General features: G+C 45.8%; 1 protein-coding gene across 7 annotated transcripts in view; it reads right to left on the bottom strand.

The window, feature by feature from the left end:
* Window positions 1-22261, bottom strand: part of LOC146187627 (death domain-associated protein 6-like) — an 87997-nt gene that overhangs the window by 39094 nt on the left and 26642 nt on the right. For all 7 annotated transcript variants that reach the window (XM_084603477.1, XM_084603473.1, XM_084603471.1 and 4 more), the window contains one exon: window positions 11372-11455. In XM_084603477.1, coding sequence (XP_084459603.1) covers window positions 11372-11455 — 84 coding nt within the window. The remainder of the gene's footprint in view (window positions 1-11371; window positions 11456-22261) is intronic.

Below are 22261 nucleotides of genomic sequence, written 5' to 3'. Positions count from 1 at the left end.
AAATTCACAATAAAAACCAGCTCAAAGTGACAATAACAGATACTCCAGGCTTAACTACTACAGCTTCTTAATTACTCGAGCCAGTGAGAAACAATATTACCAAAAATCTTTTTTTTGCAGCTCAGAACAGCATGAGACAAAATTTTGCATGATCCATTCAATAATTTACCTGCAGACTGATGCTAGCTTGCAGAGCACAGGAAATGCATACTCCCCAACAAAAACTGTCATCTTGTAAACAATGTGAAAGAAGGCTAGGTTGAGACGGCAAGGTCGTGACGGCAAGGCCAGCGATGCCTTGTCTAGAGTTTTATTCCGATGACAAAAACCCAGGCGCGTGCCGGAGCCGGCGCCACGGGACGATGATGATGGTATGTACAAATGAAAGAGGAAGATCATGGAATGAACAAATTAAAGAACATCCACGGAAGGCTCACACAATCTGCCCGGGGGGTCAGAAGCGGCCAGCCTGGCCGCTCCTAACTAAGCGATGCATCGCGGCGCACAAACGGTTTCAAGCGAGACACATGAACAATTTCAGTTCCACGGTAGCGTCGATCAGCTGGGGGATCAACAGGCGTCACTTTGTAGTTCACTGGGGAAGTTTGGCTTATGACCTCATAGGGACCTAAGTAGCGGTGGTGGAATTTGTCACTAAGGCCAGGGGTGCGCAATGGTGTATAAAGCAGTACTTCGTCGCCAAGACGAAAAGAGACCACTCGATGCATAGAATCATAGCGAGTCTTACGGTCTTCCTGGCACGCTGCCGTGTTGAGGCGGGCAAGATGACGGCATCTGGCCACACGAGATAAAAAATGGGTAGGTACTCATGTGGAGTAGTCGGGCGTAGAGAAGAAGGAAGCGTCGAGAATTGTAGTGGGAGGATGGCCATAAACGAGGAAAAATGGAGAATAACCGGTAGTCCGTTGTACTGCTGTGTTATAGGCGAATGTGACGAATGGTAGAATAGTGTCCCAATTTCGATGATCTGGTGTGATGTACATGGATATCATGTCTGACAAGGTGCGATGAAATCGCTCAGTCAGACCGTTAGTCTGGGGATGATAGCTTGAGGTTGTCTTATGAAGGGTGGATGACGCGTGAAGAACTTCGGCAACGACTTTCGATAAGAAGGCTGTACCGCGGTCACTTAGGAGCACCCGAGGAGCGCCATGACGCAATACAATTGATCGCAAAAAGAAATTTGCTACTTCTTCAGCAGAACCAGTCGGTACAGGTGCTGTCTCAGCGTAGCGTGTGAGGTGGTCGACAGCTGTTATAATCCAATGGTTACCCCTATCGGAGAGAGGTAGGGGACCATGTAAGTTGATGCCGACTACGTCGAATGGCGTGGCGGGACAAGGAAGAGGTTGTAGAAGGCCAGCGGGCGAAGAAGTCAGCCGTTTGCGACGTTGGCACAGAGGGCAGGATGCGACGTATTTGGCAACAGTGGAAGATAAGCCAGGCCAAAAGAATCGTTTTCTCACGCGGTCGTAGGTTTTGTCAAAACCAAGGTGACCTGCAGTAGCGTCATCGTGGAGAGCCGCCAGTATACGTGGGCGAAGCACACGCGGCACGACTGGGATCCAGCGAGTTCCATCTGGGCAATACACGTAACGGAGTAGGATGCCATCTTCGAGCTTGAAATTGCGAAGCTGTCGGCGAAGCCTAGCATTGGGCGGGTCCGAAGCGCCGATAAGGCGGTCAATGATAGGACGGCAGTAGGCATCGGCTAATTGCTGTGAGCGGACAGCGTGCTTGTTCTCAGAGTCGTCAAAACAAACGGTTGTGATATACGTCGGGCAAAGAGATGGTCGGCTCTGGTCAGAGGTGGAAATGCACTGGGAAGAAAAACAGCAAGTTGATTCCAAAAGGGGACAGCGAGAGAGAGCGTCGGAGTCTTGGTGTTGGCGACCCGATTTATAAGTGACGTCGAAATGGTATTCTTGCAGGCGTAGAATCCAGCGGCCAAGTCGGCCTGTCAAACTTTTGAGTGAAGACAACCAGCAAAGAGCATGGTGGTCGGTCACAACTGTGAAGTGCCGACCCTATAGGTAAGGGCGAAATGTTTGGACAGCCCAGACGACGGCAAGACACTCCTGCTCGGTAATGGTGTAGTTTTTCTCAGCTGGAGTCAGAGTCCGACTGGCAAAGCAATCACTTTCTCACACGATGTTGCATCACGCTGCAGAAGTACAGTGCCAAGACCGTGACCACTGGCATCGGTGTGCAGGATAGTCGGAGCGCTGTCACTGAAGTGGCCAAGAACGGGATCTGATGTGAGGGCGTGCTTTAGGTCATTAAAAGCAGTTTCGCACTGTTCCGTCCACACGAAAGGGCTGTGTGCTTTAAGTAGCTCATGAAGTGGTGCAGCAATAGTTGCAAAATGCCTTATAAAACGCCGGAAATAAGAGGCGAGGCCGAGGAAACTGCGCAAATCGGTAGTCCGTTGTGGACGAGCAAAGTTCAGACCGCGATTATTTTTTCAGGATCTGGGCGAATGCCGTCATGGCTGACCAGATGTCCCAATATTCTAATTTCCTTCTGTGCAAAGCGGCACTTTTTGGTGTTGAGCTGAAGGCCTGCCGAAGCAAGACAGGTGAGGACTTCATTCAGGCGCGTGAGATGGTCATTAAAGGTTTCCGAAAAGATAACAATATCGTCCAAGTAACACAAACAGGTTCTCCCTTTTAGGCCACGAAGCACAGTATCGATCATTCTTTCAAATGTCGCTGGTGTGTTACAAAGTCCGATAGGCATAACATTAAATTCGTAAAGGCCATCGGGTGTTGCGAAAGCGGTTTTTTCTTTGTCGTCCTCGTGCATAGGTATTTGCCAATAACCTGAGCGGAGATCCAAGGTCGAGAAATATTCGGAGCCTTGGAGAGAGTCAAGGGCGTCATCAATTCGTGGCATCGGATATACATCTTTGCGGGTAATTTTGTTGAGTGCGCGGTAATCAACACAAAAGCGTACCGAGCCGTCCTTTTTTTTAACTAGCACTACTGGGGAGGACCATGGGCTTGTTGAGGGACGAGTTATATTGCGATGGAGCATGTCATTTACATTTTCTTCAATTACTTTTCGTTCAGAGAGGAAAGCCCGATAAGGCCGTCGGCGAACGATAGAGTTACCTTCAGTAATGATGCGATGGTGCGCAACACTAGTCCGTCCCAGTGGTGTGGAAGTGGCATCAAAAATGGCTTGGTGGTGTCGAAGCAATGTCAGCAGTTCTTGGCGTTGGTTCGGCGTAAGTTTAGGATTAATAGTCTTTGCGAGAACAGAAAGAGGGACGTCTGACGAAACACTTTGCTGAGACGGAGGGGCGGTGAGCACCATCAGGGAAAAAGGTTGAACATCCACCATGCAATGCAGAGAAGTTCCTTTTGGGAGCACGAGGGATTCATGTGAAGTGTTAGTGGCCAGTACTGGCGCTGAGCCGTTGTGGAACCGCACAAGACTTGACGGGAAAGCGATGCCGCGTGCAAGATGACTATATCATGGTGCTATGAGTACGTCCCCGTCAGTGATATGGTCAGAAACAACAGTAAGCAGTTTTTCCGCACTGAGGAGGCAAAACAGTATCAGCGGCGGCAACGAGGGGATGATGTCGTTCAGAAAAGTCAGATAAAAAATCGCTGTCTGTCATATGGATAACACGGTCACCACAAGAAATTAACGCTGAAGCGATTGACAAAAAATCCCATCCAAAAATCATCAGGTGCGGACAAGGTGAGAGCACAGCAAACTGCACATGATGGCGGATGCCGCCGATAACAACTTGTACGGTGCACTTCGCTGAAGGGCGCAAAGGGACGTCATTGGCTCCACGGAGTTCAGGCCCATCATATGGTGTTGTCACTTTTTGCAAACGATAGCACAAATCAGCGTGAATGACAGAAATTGCAGCCCCTGTATCAATCAAAGCTTCGACCGGTAAACCTTCAGCGATAACAGCAATCACATTATACGGGCGATCAGGAGGACTTTTAGTAAGTTCGCAGAGTGCAGTTTGACCTCCGGAAACTGCAACACTTAGTTTTCCGGATGGCGGACAGGGAGAATGGTTGCGGGGCGAAGAGGGAAAACTGAGCGGCGGTATGGGGATGTGGACCGGCGTCGGGGTACATGGTTCCCACGAGGCTCTGAGGAAGATACTGGAGGTGGGGAGGATCGTCGAGGTGGGCTTGGAATAGACCGGCATTGATAATATGAGGTTGAAGGCATGTCGGTTTCGAAAGTGTCGTAACCACGGCGCTCGTTCTGAAGGCGGCGACGACAGAAGCAGGATATATGTCCTCTAATACCACAGTAATAGCAGACTGGTCGGGAGGGACGCCAAGGTGCGTAATAGGGTGGTGTAGGCTGAGCCATCGCCATTGCATTGACGTGATTGTAAGTTGGTGCCGGTTGGGGCGGGGGAACCAAAGAAGGGGGGGATGCAGCGACGTGCACGTAGGTCGGCGCTGGACGGTTTGCAGAAGGTTCGGATGTCATGGGGTGGCTGATAGTTGATAACTCTTCTTTAATCATGTTGCGGAGAACGGCGTCATTAGAAGGTGCGGAAGAATAATCGCACCCATGTCGACAAAAAGGATTGAGTGCTTGGAGCTCCTCGCGGATGATTGCTCGAATCATTGCCCGCAGATCAAGGTCAGTAGAGGTCGGACCAGTTGCGAAGCTGGGCTGTAATCGAGAGGACTGCAGCTGGTCGAGGCGTTGACAGGTCGTTATAACTGAATCAACACTTGAAGGATTCTGGGCAACTAAGGTATGATAAGCCATAGAATTGATCCCTTTTAAGACGTGGTGCGCACGTTCAGGTTCTGTCATGGTGGGACTAATGCGCCGACAAAGTGCAAGAACTGCCTCTATGTAAGACGCATATGATTCATCAGGAGCTTGAAGGCGGGAAGCGAGCTTGTTTCTCGCGATCTCAGTCGGAACTGCCGGGTCGGCGAAGTATTGTCGGAACTGCTGTTTGAAAGTGGTCCAGTTAGTAGTGTGGGGTTCGCGATTAATGAACCAGTTTCTGGCGACCTCAATGAGATAGAACGAAACGTTGAGAAATTTTAAAGCATCGTCCCACCGGTTATAGGCCCTGCAGCGTTCATATGTGTCGAGCCAGTCATCGACGTCTTCGTCGCGACGACCAGCGAACAGCGGTGGGTCATGTTGACGTGGGGCCAGAGTCGGAGGCGTCGGTGCAGCCGAGGTAGAGGGTCCGGCCTGGTCGGGATTGCTCTCGGTGGACATGATTATGGTGGAAGTTGCCAAACGGCAACCGGAACGTAGCTCCAGCGAGAGGCAGGGCCCAAGGCAGCAAGGGGATCGAATTTGACCTCCACCACTTGTGAAAGAAGGCTAGGTTGAGACGGCAAGGTCGTGACAGCAAGGCCAGCGATGCCTTGTCTAGCGTTTTAATCCGATGACAAAAACCCAGGCGCGTGCTGGAGCCGGCGGCACGGGATGATGATGGTGGTATGTAAAAATGAAAGAGGAAGATCATGGAATGAACAAATTAAAGAACATCCACAGAAGGCTCACAACATCTTCAAAATGTGTTTGGCACAAGAAAATGTTTGAATTTTTTTTAACTACAAAAGAGACATATAAAGGCATTAAACTTTTATGCCAACCAGTGACAACTTTCTATGCAAAATAGCTGCTACTGGCTAATGAACAGGGTTTTGCTCAAATATACTGCATCAATCAAATGCACAGCCCTCGGGAATTCAAATTCCTAAGGCACTAAACAGCCATCAAGACTACGCTTAGTAGCATGAGTAAGCTTAAAGGTGTGTTCTTTGTTGCTACTGTTCAAAGTTTTTAATCTTTTGTACAACCCCTTTTAGTGGACTGTATAGCCTCTTAAGTATCAGCTTAGGTATCCCAGCTAAATATAACAAAGCTTGTAAAAAAGACTGCAGTGTCCTTGACAACCGAAATCAAGCCAGTGATGTTAGAAGTCATGTACTCTATTATTGTGCAGTATTCATTTCATTCTACGAAGTTAGTTAATTAGTAATTAGTACAATATAAAATATTGGGTTCTAGAAAAGCATGTCAATAAGAATGTTGTAGACCACCTTAAAGAAGAGCCAGTTTAAATGTCCGCAACACAATACCCTTTAAGTAGTGCTATGTACCGCCTAATCAAAATCCACCATTTTAGAGCAGTGCAACTCAAGCAGCCTAACAACACATGTTGTCAGAAGAAAGAACCTAGATTATCTCCAAAGTGCCCTCTGTTATGATTAGCGCCCTAGCCAAGGTACACACGGCTCCTACTGCTGACCACAGGAACCAAGCTTTTGCCGGCAAGAGACAGTCATCGAGGCACTAACACGGTGGGGGTGCCATTCCCACACTGTGGAAGCCGTCAGCCACCTCACAAAGTCAGAAGGGAGCGACCCATTCACGTCTAATTGGCTGCCTGCACCTCCGCAGCAATGACATCAAGGGAATCGTCCCTTTTGTTGAAGGAAGCAGACACACTCAGAAGAATGCACCTCCCCACACTGAAGGAAGGCAGCACTGACACCGCTCGCAAACTGCACCAAACAGGTGCATGACAATCCGGGAAGTACCGCTGGAAAGTGACCTTTCCCAACAGCAGACTTCTTGGATTTCCTGGGCTATCTCGACTTGGTGCTGAATTTCCACCGCCAGCACCAGATCACAATCGCCGCCAAGGATCGAAGTTTACCCTCACTATAGAAAGGTGTGCGAGGAGGCTGAAGTACCACTTCTGGCAGTGGGCAGCACATCGAATGCTCGCGTGTGTCCTAACGATTCAACTGTCCAAGGTGAACTGTATTTCCCCTACAGTTATGATGATGGTGCTTATGATGTTCAAGCGTAGGACTGGCAATTAGGACGTCATCGATGTACGCAAAGACAATAGAAAGGCCCAGTGTGAGCTCAGTAATGAAGCTCTGGAAGATTTGAGCAGAGTTACGGAGCTCAAAAGGCATCCACACGTACTCGAAAAAACTAAAGGGCGTCATATGCCTGTCTTAGAAATGTCGGCTGGCTCGATGGGAATCTGGTGGCACGCCTTAACCAGGTCCACTTTGCTGAATATCACACAGCCGTCCAGGCGTGGTGCGAAGTCTTGTATGTGCAGCAGCTGTTCTGTCATGAACAGTCTTGGCATTCAACGCTCGATAGTCCCCATGCCAGTCACCGGAATCCCGCTTGGACACTAGATGCAGTGGAGAAATCCATGCACTGGACGACGGGCATATAATGCAGAGCTGCAGCATGCGACCGAATCCCCGTTTGGCGATAGCCAGATGGTCCCCAAACAGGTGGCTGGATCAAGTGGCTACAGGTGGGCCATGAGTAATGATGTGATGTGCCACTGTATGCTTAGGCGGATGGGTGAGGTTGCACGGTGCGGTTAAGTCAAGAAATTCCCCCACGATTTTCTTGAACAAGAAGGAACGTATCAGCGTGCGGATGCCGATGGGAGCAAAGCCGGATAGGATTCCAGAGACTGAGAGGCCATTCAAACCATCTGTCAGGTGACTACGCCCCACGCTGACATCCAAGTCGAGATAAGATAGAAAATACATGCCTATAACCTCGTGGACATCGTCAGCAATGGTAAAGACCCATTGAAAAGTTCGGCGAGGTCCTAAGTCAAGGGTGAGGGAGCAAAGTTGATGCGTCGCTACAGAGGAGACGTTGGCAGCACAAAATAACTAGCCCGTTAATTTGGAACGGTCAGTCTTAGTCGGGGGAACGACACTGATCTCCACGCCCGTGTCTGTGAAAAATGGGGCAATGGCTAGCTTGTCGGTTACCATAAAGAGGCGGATGGGACAACGAGGCAGATCACATGCCGCCGTCAGTGATCTCTGCAGGTATTTCCCAACCACGAACAGAGATGTACATTTCGTGGCACGATGTTGGAAATGCCGGTGGTACCAGCAGAGAAGCAGAGGGCTGGGGCTCAGAGTTTGATGGAGAGCAATGGTTGGGACAAAGTGGGCGGTACTACTTGGGCGGACGTCGAAGTGCGGCGACTAAGGAAGTGAACTCATCGATGTGGACATCGAGCACGAAATCGCCAGATCAGGTGGCGGCAAGACAGCAGTGGCGGACGAGGTAGCCACCTCATGAACCTGATCGGTGTGCTCTGCCAGGAAATCGAGAGTGATGTCACCGGCCGCCACAAGAACAAGGCAAATGCGCTGGGGCAGCCATTGAAAGAAGAGCTCCCGAGGCAATGCGGCGTGTGTGGAGACATCCTGCTCCCCAACAAGCTGCCGCATCCAGCGCAGGAGTTGACAGAGCCGCCGGACACCAAGGTCCCCCCCGATAAGCAACTACTGGAGGCGAGCGTGGTCCGGAGGCATAGTTCTCTCTAGCACCTTGGTTTTGAGGTGCTGATATGGTGTCTCTCCTGCGAGTTCAGAGGAGGACGCGCAGAAACAACCTGTTAGTAGCATGTCGTTTACAAGGTAATCCAGTAGAGGGTAAGCTGCGCCTCAATCTCAATCTGGAAAAACCAGACTTGCGGTTTCAGGGGCCAGAAGTGAGGGAGGCGGAGTCGCAGCTACGAGGCATCCTGTGGGTGCGAGCCCCGCTCCATGCTGGTATTGCCTTCATCAGCACGATTGGTAGTCCTAGGGCACCACTTCTGGCCGAAGACCTCAGAAGCGAAGGACGACAGTTGACACAGATCTAGATCAGAACAGAAAGGCCAGCCGTGGCTTCACGTGCCACGGCTGGCCTTTCTTCCAGCAGTTGCGCATTGGTCGCGCTCTTGGAGCAGCCAGAGGAAGGCACTACAACCTATCTAGTTTTCTCTACCAGCGCACCTTTGACGCGGTCTTTTTTTTCAGCACGTGAAGAAAGCCCGCGAAATATAGAAAAATTTTATGTGACTGCACTCGTGTGTTAGAATACTGCAGCACTGCCAAAAACCTTCCAACAAACGAAACATGTGCTCTGACCGTGCCGAAGTGACCGAATGCTACTCCCTTCAATGGGCTGCACCATGACACAAATAAATGAAAATGAGCCTGCCTTGAATTAGGAGACTTCAGTGCTCTTCCCCCCTTTTTTTGTTTTGTCAGTGTGATAGCTCGATAAAAGCTCCGCCTAAGTTGGCTGTCCCATCACTTATCGCTGATTGTGGCTAGGCCTTTCTGTTCTCCGGTAGAATGTGCTGACACAGTTTTGAGGCCATGCTGACAGTGGCGTCGGCCACTCATTACGAGACAGCGAGCGTGCAAGCTTCATTGAATCGAAACGCGTTTTGCAGAACTAGCGCAAGACCGCAGTCATGTGGTATTTTTTAATACTTTGCGCGCTTTCTTTAAATGCTGGAAAAGATGATTATGTAGGAGGTACGTTAGTAGTAAAGGCTGGGTCGATTTTATCTGAACGCTTCTACAACTTAATGAAGAGTGCTTGGCCCTAAACTGAATATTAAAGACTTTGCATAATTCAACTTAGTTCACTAACTATATGAAATATAAATATATTTCGTGGAGCACTGCATGTTGACAAAATATGGTTTCAGCCAGCTGTAGTGCTCTGTATTTTTTTAAACCCTTGGTTCAGGTTATTTAAAACACCCTGCATATGAGTGATATTAGAGCCTAGAATGAAGATTTCTATAACTCAATTGAGCCTGTGCCTTTGGCAAACTTTACAAAAACGATGCATCCCACATAGCAATAAATGCCTGCCCTCTGAGACAGCTCCAGACCGACGGCCTCCTCTGAAGCAAAAGCCTAATGGCAATAGCTGTACCATATACCAACCATTGTACCCATGGGTGCACATGTCACAACTTTCAGACCTTTAGCCTCTCTTGAAAGGGCACTGAAAGGGGGTCCACCGAGGGCAAGAAAAACCAATGAAACTGACAGATACTGAACCAGCTATCATCCTCAAGCAAAAATTTTTAATCCTGCTTATCTTTCACCAGAGATACAGGTGGCCGAAACAGCAGGTGACCCCAACAGCATCTGTGCTTTCCCTCTTGACTCATACACCGGCTCGAGAGTGAAAAACAAAGATTACAGACTGGTATTGTGCTCTGCCCACAAAGGCGCCATGAGCCAGCCCAGAAGTTTTTCTTTTTTTGCCATTTGCTCCTCCTTTGCAGCTGGACAGTAGAGAAAGGATTGGAAAGGGGGAGGCACTGCGATCACCGGCCTTCTTCACTGTGACGCTGCAGGAACTCGGGCAAATGCTGGGCACAGCAGGTCAACGTGCGGCGTCTAAGCAGGAATATTTTTTCTGTCTCAGCTCAGTTTCGAGGACTTGTATGTGGCATGCAGCTCAGTGGCCTTTACTCTGCATAATGCATGCATTCGAGAGCCACTTTCAGAATGCCCTTTCAAGGACCCTTTAAAGCAAAGGACTAATGGCAAAAGTTGTAGTCCATCCGACCATCTGCCCAGATAGATGCCTCTGTGCCGAGCCCACCTGGACCATATGACTATAGATGACATTATCTCAAGAGCCCAGAAACCCCATATGTGCCTCATGGCTGAGGCCAACTTGGGCAGCATTTCCTCAGGAAGCAGGTTAGCAAGAACTTTCAACAATGACATAGAACATGTCAACGTGGTTTACCACACAGAAAATGCCTCCCACATGTATAGCTGCCAAAAAAATAAAAGGCTGCTGGACAAAGCAACATCGATAGCTGCATTACAACCACAAGAGGCAGGAGAGTGAAGCCTGCTCCAAAGCCTACCTCGATCACATGTTCGCACATGCCACATTCCCACAAGTGCCCATGCTGCAGTCCCCATTTGCCATTGTAGTTCTCAAGGCCTGTGACAGTGAATTTCTACCACGTTCATGGGCCAGCACATGAACGTGGAGTATTTTGCTATGATTGATCACGAAGTGTTCCTTCAACCAATAGCAAGCAATAGCACATACATTAACGGGCTGGATTCAAAGTAAACACTCCAATGCATTACTGCCGAGTGCAAAACAACAATGAAACCAGTTACTAAACAAACACACACTTCGCAGAATTCTAGACAATAACACTTGAACCACACTACTCTCTCATAACTTTCTTGATGGAACAGCGCAAAACATCGGGACAAGAGACAAGCGCTGAGACAAGCGCAGCGCTTGTCTCTTGTCCCGATGTTTTGCGCTGTTCCATCAAGAATGAATAACCAACATGCTCAAGCTGCTGTCCTGGTCTCTCATAACTGTAATATTATAGCCCTCATTATATTATTATTATTAAAGGTGAAAACTGCGCTTCATTCAAACCATATGCATACGTTAGATGCTGTTTTCCCAGTATTCCATAGACTGAAAGAATAGTTATTTCTCAAACTAAAATGTCCCTGAAATACAAAGCATGAAAGTGACATACCTTTTTGACAACCCTATTGGATTCTTCAGTTATTTCTTTCAGCTTAGGCGATACCTTGTAACCAGCCCTGTTGAACGCATTGTCCTAGTACAGAAGAAATTAAAGAAAATTATACGAAAAACTCAGTATTAGAAACGAGTTTTCTGGCTTGCACAAGTTTTTTACTCTTGTTAAAGAATTGCAACAAATAAATAAAAGGCTCTTTAAGGGAGCCCAAGAAATAACATAACTAGAACAGAAATTTGCAGCTCTTACACCCAAAAGTGAATGTCAGGCTACCTGATTACAACATAAGAAAGAGAACAATAAGATTAAAAGTGAACTTAACCAGAACAAATTCATCGTCTCATGTTGCACTCGTTGAAATGCATGCAATAAAATCAACAAGGACTTTAGGGAGTTGAAAACTTTATATATGGAAGACAGGTCCTAACCAAGGGGTGCTCTTCTATATAGCAGGTTGACATAGGCAGACACACACACTGCAAGCTGGCATCTGCAGCAGCACTTCCCAGTCAGGTTTAGGCCCCAAAACAAGCCAGTTTCAAGAAACCAATAAGGGCAGTGTATTGTGTTGGATTTTGTGCTGCATGTTACCTGTTAAACAAACAATTCGAGTTTTCATTCAGCACTGGAAATATTGTAGACAATATGAAGCAAGAGATGAAACAATGCTGTGGTGGCAATATCACCAGTGCTTTGGTACCGCATGCCTAATGTAATGTGTAACCTCATTACGCAACACATAACCCTGCAGTTCGTCCTTACATATCTTGCATATTTTTGGTTGCATCTTCACGTGCCTCGTTACTGTTTGTTTAAATACTTAAGTGTGCTGTCTTCAGCATCTTTTGGTGCAAAGGAGGTTTATACTAAAAAGCAATGCTGTCTTTAATGGAACAGCTGCCCCCTTCAGCACTGCAGGACACTTTTTTTTTTTTTAGTGTGAAAAAGGACTTGAAGCAATAGTCTTTGAAAGCATGTGCCTAGACTGCAAGCACAATATCCAACACAAGATTATGTTTCCGAGGTTGGCATCACATACGTTCTATGCCAAAATTTAGCCTACCATCTGAGCGCTACTGCATATGCTTATCAGTGCTGCCAACATTACAATGCACAAAACTGAGTGTGCCCACTGGCCCCATTTTTTTTTTTTTTTTTCAGAAAAGTCTTTGCGGCATTTCTAATGCAACCATCGTGGGGAACAGGCACTTTGTACTGTGCTGGAAAAAAAAAAAAAGATTATCGAAAACTAGCTGCTCTTCCCTCAACATGGCTATGCCCTCCAAAGAAAGAACTACATGCTTGCAATGAAAACCTAAGGACATTGCTTGTTTTCACCTCCACAAGGCTGCAAAGCTAAGCTGATAGCATACAGCTGGTTTGAAAAACCAGCCCTCAACCTAACAGCAAAAGTGAACACTCAAGCAACCACCGCTGGCTAGCCTACTGACATCTTTCAATTTCTTTTACTTTGTCAGCTTCAGTGAGGGGCTCCTTAAAGGCCCACTGTCCAACCTCCGGTCGAAAATATTTTCTTCGCGGTGACTGTGAGACTTCGCCCCCAGAACGCAAGGCTGCAAAATGTTTTTGAAAAGAGTAACTAATAACGCAGTTACAGCCACCGCAATCACCCGATTCTGTCGTGCTTCGCTCCTTCCTTTCCTTCGCAAAGGTTTTTCACTCTCCTGCCCGAAGTCATCTAGCCTCTGCAAGGCAAATTCCCTTTCCTCCTCCGCGCTTGGCGGGAGGCGGGGCGTGGCACTCCGCAAGCGCAAAAAAGAAAACAATAAAAAGGGCGAGGAAGCGCGCGCAGCTGGATTCAGTCTGGCCGTGGCGAGGGAAAAGCGTGCAGCGAGCGGTAGACACCCATCCTTCACCCTCAGACAGCGAGACGGACCAATTGACGTCGTTCTCGACAAATATGTCATAGCTGCGGCTCGATGGGCCAGCGCAGGGAACGGGAAGGCTGGCTTCCCGAAGGAGAGCATGAGAGAGCTTTGATTTGTATTTTTGTTGCTTTGCGGCGTGCGTGTCAGTGTAGCATTTTGCACAGACTATCTCTGGTACCTGATCGAAACACTGGGCTCCTTCCCTTAAAAGGCCCTTCCCAGGACAGTGGCCCTTTAAGCAACGCCTACATGCTGCAAACCTCTTTGCGCCAGTAAATAACAAGCAGCCACCTTCCCAAGGCATTATCTGGACTAACATGCACTCTGCTGGGGTGCTCTTGCCAAGGATAGCTTGCAGAAACAAAGCTTCATGGTTCATACTGCCTTGATCGTTACTTGAACTGCAGCTACCTCTTATAAGCAATGCACCAGACTTTCAGTGGAGCAAGAATTTCACAAGACACAATCTGTACAACAGTAAGTGTCCTAGTTCAAATCACCAGAAGTTTTCCTTGTCTACATATAAACACATTTTATGGGACATGGTTTTCAATTCAAACTACCTACTAGTCACAATTTAGTCATTTATCATTACAAATCAGTGTAAATGGCATTTGACTGCTGAACACAAGGTAGTTTAGAGAAAAAGAGATGGTAAAAATTAATCAGCAGGCCTTAAGTATAGCATGCCTCCGTGTATAGCATGCCTCCTACCGTGTCTCTTTGCCGAAAAGAATTAAACAGTCTGTTAGATGCCTTAAGAGGTGAACAGTGAAAGCCAACCCTTCCTCTCCAGTCAGTTGTGGTCATTTCAAGTCGTCATTTGGCATATTGGTCATTCTGTAGTCATGCCAAGTCATTGCAGTCATTGGCACTCATAGCTAAGCATGTTTACTCATTTCCAGTCACTTGCAGTCATTACAAGTCGTCATTTGACATATTGGTCGTTCCATAGTCATTTTTAGTCACTTTATGATAATTTTATTATTCTTTACCATTATTCGTTAACTGTATCAACTTTTATAGTAAAACTTTTATTCATTACCTATCACCATCAATCGTTTTCATTCCTAATTTCCCCCCTCATACATCCGTTATTAGCAAGTGACACATCAGCGCACAGATCCTGCGCACAACTCTCGTGCACGGAATTTCGTTCCATGAGCCTAGAAAGGCTTTAGCCTTAATAATTTATAGAGTTCCATTAACCATGATGCGGACAATTCAAATAACCAGGAATACACCGCTTAGAGCCCTGCATGCACACGTACTACACATAGCCATGAGGCACTGTCTCTGATCCACATCATGAGAACTCAATGAAACTTGGCCTGTAAGCACAGCAGGTTCTAGGCATGAGACATACCACCCGACCAGCACCTCAGTTTCACTTCTGACCACATAATTGCTCCTTCCATCACATTAAAAGGAGCAAGATGATGCCCTCTTAACGCTTTGCGCAACATGGCAGAAGTCATACCACCATACCTACCCACTTCCGCATTAATATTTTACATACAGGTTACTTTCATCTCTGAAGCTACTGCTAGCATCACTGCACCACAGCATCAAAGCAAGTAAGTGCCCATGTACTCGCTGTGGGGCAAGCGATTGAACAAGTTCATGCTATGTCAAGGAACAATTAGCACAAAGACACTAACAAGAGAGACAAAACAGTTGTGCCTGATTCACAGCTACCTTACCTTTACATTAAAAAAAAATTCACATCAATATATGCTAAACCGAAATATTCATGCACGCACAAACGATGGTTCATGGTAAACAAGTTATCGAGAACAACAGGTGCTTCACAGCAGCCAGTCAATGACATAGACTTCTCTTCTTCAGAGTATAGCAACAGATTTACTTGTCTAATGCAACTAATTCCTTAATATGATGTGAGAATACAGAAGCAGTAGCTGTAAAAGATTCCACAAAATGGTATAACCTCATGCTATGTTGAAAGAGCACTGACACCTAATTTTTAGGTTCGTGTTTTATCATTTGTAATGATGCGTAAGACATCACTGTACACTGATCCCGTGATATTTGCCTACAACCACTGAATATAATTGAATTTCTTTTCTCCCCTAGTTCAGTTTCGGTGTCAACAGCTAAGCAATGGCTGTGACCTCCAAAGTCAAATCTAGGTCCCGTGAGGAATGAAAAAAAAAAAAAAAAAAAAGCGATACAGTATAATCGTTTTTATGTCATTTGAATTAACTACAGTGCTAAAAGCAGCCTGCCTCAAGAATAGCAATCACAACAAAAGAAGAGTCATCAATTGTATGGCTGCTCTTTTCATGTGGCGCTTGACCCAGACTTCATTGTGACATCACAGTCATCTCCCAGCTGCTGAAACCAAAACCGCAATTGGTGAGAAAAGAACATTCAATTAATAATTATTCAGTGGCCATAAGTGAAAACTGCTTGGTGATCCATATACAGGAATCTCTTGCACGACATTATCGAGAAGAAAAATGCCACCAAAATTTGGTGTCTATACTCCTTTAAGAAAGCATTGCATAAATAGTTGAGAAAATATATTGTTATCAACATAAGTTCAAATTTCACAAAAATGATTTACAACTCCTCTTTTTATTTTTTCACATTTGCACCTTTTTTTTTTTCCGCTGAAAAGGCCCCAAACAGCGCTAAAATCAGCAGTACAAAAAAAAAGGAACAGTTATGTTACAAAAATGGACCTAGTATTACCAGCCTAGAATGAAAACCACATCATCTAGAACATTTCCTTTGTTTGCACACTAAGCAAATTCCTTCAGTTGCTGGCACAAATACACTCGCATATATTAGAAAAAAAAAACAAGAGCAGGTGTCAGCAAATATCCAAATTGCTTTGCGTTGTGACCACTGGCAGAGACCAAAAAAGGTACAATCGGCAGAGCTCAAGGTAATGAAGTGACCTGGTCCACACAGCACGGGTGTAGTGCAAAAGCAGTAGTTAAAAGGATGCTACTCGATACGATACGCCCGATATATGCAGACGTCTCCCCTCCATTAGCGTGCCAATAACAGATATATAGGGTTCAATGCCCCAAATTGCACAAAGATATAAGAAATGATTTTAGTGGATGGCCCCCAATTAATTTTTAGACTGCCTTCATTCATTAACATAGTACAATGACAATGCATATGCACAATCATTATTTACACTTCACCTACAATGAAGTTTGGTTTAAGGGGTTTAATGTCCCAACGAGACTCGAATTACGACAGATGCCCCCAGCAAAGTGTAATCCAAAGCTGCCGAGATATGACCCTGCGCTTTCGAGCTCTAAAGCTCATCGTAACAGCTAAGAATCCTAGTTTATTCCCACAATTTAACGGCAAATTATGTATTTAAGCAGTTTTCGACCCATCTTGCATGTGTTTGCCTTTCTTTGCTTTCCCTACTCCACTCAACCACTTTCAGTGCTTTCTCTTTCTCAACCATCCTCACTGCCTTCTTTCCACAGCCAGCTTCTTAGCACTTGCAAATTGAGTGCTTTATCCCAAAGTCAATAAATAAAAGAGCTGGCTTCTCCTAGCTTCATCCAGGCTACAAAGGCCACCTTAGCTCCTTCAAAAAACTTGTGGGGAGGGGTGGGAGATTCACACTGTATTCATGTCTCTTCTATGAATATGATGCATTTCATTAGTACTTTGTTCTCTGTTTACATAACAATAGGAAATTAGGGGTCTTAGGGGCCTTAGTAATGAGCCATTACAGTGGGCCTGAGCGGCAACAAGAATACTGGTACAAGAAATGACGTTAACGGGACTGACAAATGACCCTTGAGGAGGCCAATTTTTTTTTTTTGCTGCAATGAATAAGTGCAGTACCTGAAGCATCCAGCCTCCCAGGAGTCACAATTCCATAAAATGAATTTAATATTTATTTTTCAGCCAGTAGGTACCAAGCTGAATAAGCTCTGCGATATCCATAAGCTGTCTAACGACATTGAAAATGCATGTAATCCACAACACAACGCAATTCAAGTTTAACCTGAAATTATAATCTGGCAGCTGGAGCTCAAGAAAATGAGTCAGAAACCAAAGCTCTCACCGTTACCCACAATTGAAAGCGCATTTAATTCACTGCTAATAAAACACATGCACATCATTTTATGTACACAAGCATTCAATGCACTGACGGATGCTGCCTTCTTATGAAGATGCCACCGTTTTGCTTACAAAAGTGATAGCGGAACTGCATTCCACCATTAACTTTCCTTATACCAGGTGCCCCATGTAATGCTAGCCAAAGCTTAAAAACATACTGACATACTAGAAGTGGTGGCAGCTTCAACCACACTGTAAACCATTAATCCTTTCAGTGCTGGGTTTGGACACTCACAAGAAGGGTGACACAGCCACAAGGCCAGACAAAGCAAAAATGGCAACTTGCCAACAAGGGGCGAAAAAGAGAGAAGAGCGATAGCAATGACCATACCTTAACCCTCATGGCTATAGGCGAGACCATGGAGAAGTATCAGTGCACACTCTATAAGGGACACAATGCGAGGATGACAATAGAAGCTTACACAAAGCCACCACAGATGGTGACACCCGTGAATGCCTGAATGAAAGACTGCAAGCATAGCAGTGCCCACACACAAAGAAGCCGCCACTTCTTTTTGCACGTCCGCAACCTGGTATGACTGAGTTGGTATGATTTGTCTGCGATCCATAAACCAAATAACAAACCTAGTGAGAAATGACAATACAAGCTTCTAGAAATATGCTACAGATGGCAGCGCCATACCAAGAGGGCTAGCTTTGTGTCCTGGTGCACACCGCACATACTGGTGTGCACCGCACACCAATATGTGCGGGTACATGAGTGACACTGACAGGGTCAAATGTGGTATTTTTTAAATTTTGTAAATTTAGCAGATAAAATTTTTAAAATTTAACTTTCTACCTATTCATTTCAGGCAAAACGTTCACTGCCAAACTGTAAAGCATTCCAAAAATGTCTTATGTGCTATAAACGGGTCTTTCCGCGCAGAGAAGAAAGCCTGCGAAAAAAATCACACTTGACTATGTGTTCACCAGAAATGCAATATGCAAAAAGTTATATTTTTTCTTTTTTGACTCAAATAATGCTGTTATACAGAAGTCAACAACTAAGATGAACAGGCTTGCACCTACCACACTACTATGTATCTTCACTACAGTTAGCTTGGACGCTGGTATAATATATGAACCCTCTAAGAGGCTGCAAAAGTAATGAAGTTCCCTTTAAAAAAGAATGGAAAGCATCCAGCAACAAAGTTATATTGGCAAAGTCACGTGATTAGGTACTCCATTAGTACCAAATGTCGCTTCTCATTCCCCTCTTTAAACACTAATATTGTGTTGGATTCCGTCAATTTAACACAAGGTAACACAACCAAGATGAGTAACCAATTGGATTCCAAGGGAAGGTGAGCATAGCAGGGGGCGGAAGAAAGTTAGGTGGGCAGATGATCTTGAGAAGGTTGCAGGGGTCAAGTGTATGCAGCTAGCACAGGACTGGGTTAATTGCAGGAATATGGGATAGGCCTTTGCCCTGCAGTGGGTATAGTCCAGATGATGATGATGACACAAGATCTCATCTTACCCACAATCAAATCAATTCTCGTCAGCCAGCTCTTTAATGCTGTAGTTCTACTGCTAGCCAGCTAGCAGTAAAACATTGCCATTGCACACTTACGGCCATCCCGTGAGTTTTTTATTTTCTTTTTTATCGCATAAAGCGAGCCCGCCTGCCCTTTAGAAGCAGTGCTCAACATGTTTGCTTTCCTGCCGCAAGCAGGCAGTGCCGTCCACTACCACAAAATGGTCCGATCACACTGTAATAATGTAGTAACAGCAAACACCTTTAGAAGCAAACAATCTCAATAACCGGCAACACAATCACACCTGACTGCACTTTTTTTTAGTGACGTGTGAGTAACTGGACGTCCAAGCAGGCTGATGGGCAGATGCACGGTATGAAACTTAAGAAAAAAAAAATCTATTAAAACTCTTTCTCCATGTAATGAACCCTAGCCCCACCTAATATTGATAACTTAAAAAAAAAAGGGGGGGGGGGGGGGGGGTGATAATATGCAAGTAAACATGTAATCCATATGAACTTCCAATTTATTATATAATATGGTTTTGGGAGTGACGCTGAAGACACCAGGATAAGATGCAGTTCTACAGGTATGTCAATCCTATAACAGCTTTATATGTAAAAAAAAAAGCCTTACGCTTTGATCTAGCAACGTTCATAATTCCTCTCCTAATCCCTCTCAAGTAAGAACACTTAGGTTCACATTAAATGGCTATGGGAATAAATTATGTAATAAAGACAAGTGTTTCGTGCACGAGGTTTTTGGTGAACAGCACAAAAGCATGAACAAAAGGAAGCATATGCAAATACACAGCACTTGGCAGTGATTTGCCATACTATTTCACAGACAAAATAGATAACACATCGAGAAAACTTACCACTCTAAAGGAAATGGCACAAAACAAAATGTCTTTTGTATACACATTTGCATCAGGCGAGGAGGACGCTGAAACGCCACCTCTCTGGGATGTTGCAAACTGGTTTGGCTGCTGCCTCCACAGTGCTAGCACCATGTGCACACAACAGCCCAATGGGCAATATGGCGACGCCCAGGGAACCCTCGTTGCAAAAGTGTAAAGCATTGCTTTGCAGCTGTTTACATCAAACCCTTGGCCACAGCCAAGCCTTGTCTGCAGCAAAACCTCCCAGAACACTCTGTCACGTGAAAAGCTGCAACCCACTAGCACGCATGTCCACATGCTTGACAAAGTCTACCTCTTAAATAATGCGTGGGGTGAGCTCAGCACGACCCCCATGCTGCCCAGAGAGACAGACCCCAGACCCCACACAGTTGACGAGACAAGCTGCTTGTTTAGCATGTTATGATGAGCTCAAGAAGTGCGTGCCTGAATGTGTCAGCATTTCTGGCAACAGAACAAACCAGAAACTCTCCTCTAAAGACAGACTACATTTCACTGTTCCCAGAGGAACACCGTCACCCGGCAGATAAACAAGGAAACTTTGCAGCCAGCAGGCTCTTCATCGCCAAAGCTCACGAGAACATTGATTTCTTGTTCCCAAACAACAGTAATAAGACAGTCAAATATGAACAAAAAAGCCAAAACGGAAATAAAACAGCCTTCTAGCCCCAAGCACAGCACTTTATATGTTTTTTTTGCCACCTCAACACAACAGAAGGCAACAGTCTGCAGAAGGCAAAAAATCTGCTGGGGCTTATCAATGTCACGGATACCTTTTATGGTAATGCCTTCAAAGCAAGTTAGCAGTCCATGAAAGCCCACAAGAGCAAGGACCTCTTTGCCTTCTCCATGGAAGCCAAAGATGCCTATGATTATGTTCCACATAAAAAGCTTCTACATGTACAGATGTACATCAATAAGTACCCTTTTTAGCCTATCAAGACTCTCCCAGACTCCTTCAGTTTCTTGCATGCTACCTGAACACAGTTTTACACAACAGGAAGCAGTACATACAGTCAGAAGACTGATATTTACATAGGGTCTTTAATAAGGGAGTAATTAATCAATGGTGTACACTCAAGTGGCTGCACAGGAAAACTGTATAGCTTCTCTTTGCATTTGTATGGATGCCTGCACCTGGGTGGATGGTAATAAGTAATTCCTCAAACAGCTTTCCTTTGTGGCAGTACGTCTGCACTTGAATGGATTCCAATGAGCAGTTAACATCTACTCGATCTTGGAGGATTCGCTTTAACAAGAAACAAATACAGGATTTCATACCACATGTGTGCTAAGTGACATTTTCCTGACTTCAATCAAAAAGAATCTATCCAGGACAAACGGCCCCGTATTAAGGGCAAAAAGATTCACATGTCATTTCTCTGGCACTGATTAAATGTCACCAGCATTCTTTGCAAGTGTAGAAAGATCTACCTCACCAAAAAATCGCAAATGAATATTCACTCATAACCTACAGAATGTAGTAGCCGATTATCAGCTATTGCCTGGAGCTTGCATTGTGACTAGAATTTACTGCAGGAGAGCGGAAGCCCATTTTTAGCGTGCTCCCAAGCCAATCACGCATAACTTGAGGCTGCTGTTTCACGCTGGCAGCTTACATTCTACTGCAAAAAGTTGTATGTTGGAGCAGCAACCAGGCTAGAGGTCCGACTTATAGCATCCTGACCATCCAGCAGATGCTGAATGTCACGACGAAGTCTGCTATGCGGCCACACGTGTGCTGCTACAACATGGCCCTTGCCTCGTGCAAACTCGGTTGTCTTATCTGACAAGTGAAAGTGGAACCAAGGCAAGGGACGACTGCGTGCGCCTCAGCAGTAGCAGCTGCAACAGTTATCACAAAGCCACCAGCAGCAATGTGACACAGATGCAGTCGAGGCATAGTGTCATGTCTGACCGCTAGCTACATGTATGTGGGAGGTCAGAGCCACAAACATGCAAGCAGCAGATCAGAGGACAAATTCCCTCGGAATGCTACCCACAAATGCACTGCATAGGGCCTACAGCTACACAAAAGAGTAACACAATCATTGCATGCTCACATGTGTGGCACCAGCTTCAAAGCAAATGCAACTGTACATATTACGAGTGGCATAATCGCAGTTCAATTTCGTTTTCCTTCTCACATGACTGATCTCACGGTAATAATTTTGCCCACTACTGTATATTAGGTTTGTTTTAGGTTTTGGCTTACGGGGTTAACATCCCAAAGCGACATGCATGGCACTACTGGACGTCAAACTGTGCTATTTGCATTTACTGCGATCCACTCGGCAAGTGAATGGCCACTGCTCCCTCTTCCCCCCCCCCCCCCCCCCCCCCCCGCTGTGTTTCGTCGCATGTACTGGAGTGCAAACACCATTTAGTGCACATTCTCCGCCACGGCTACAAGTCAGTGACAACACCTGAAGATATTCTTACATTGTGGGACGTGGAGCACTCCACATTAGGA

Source organism: Amblyomma maculatum, chromosome 5, assembly GCF_055883805.1.
Source record: "Amblyomma maculatum isolate TAMU_Amacu chromosome 5, ASM5588380v1, whole genome shotgun sequence".
Lineage (NCBI taxonomy): Eukaryota > Metazoa > Arthropoda > Arachnida > Ixodida > Ixodidae > Amblyomma > Amblyomma maculatum.
This window is presented reverse-complemented; position numbering and strand designations above follow the sequence as displayed.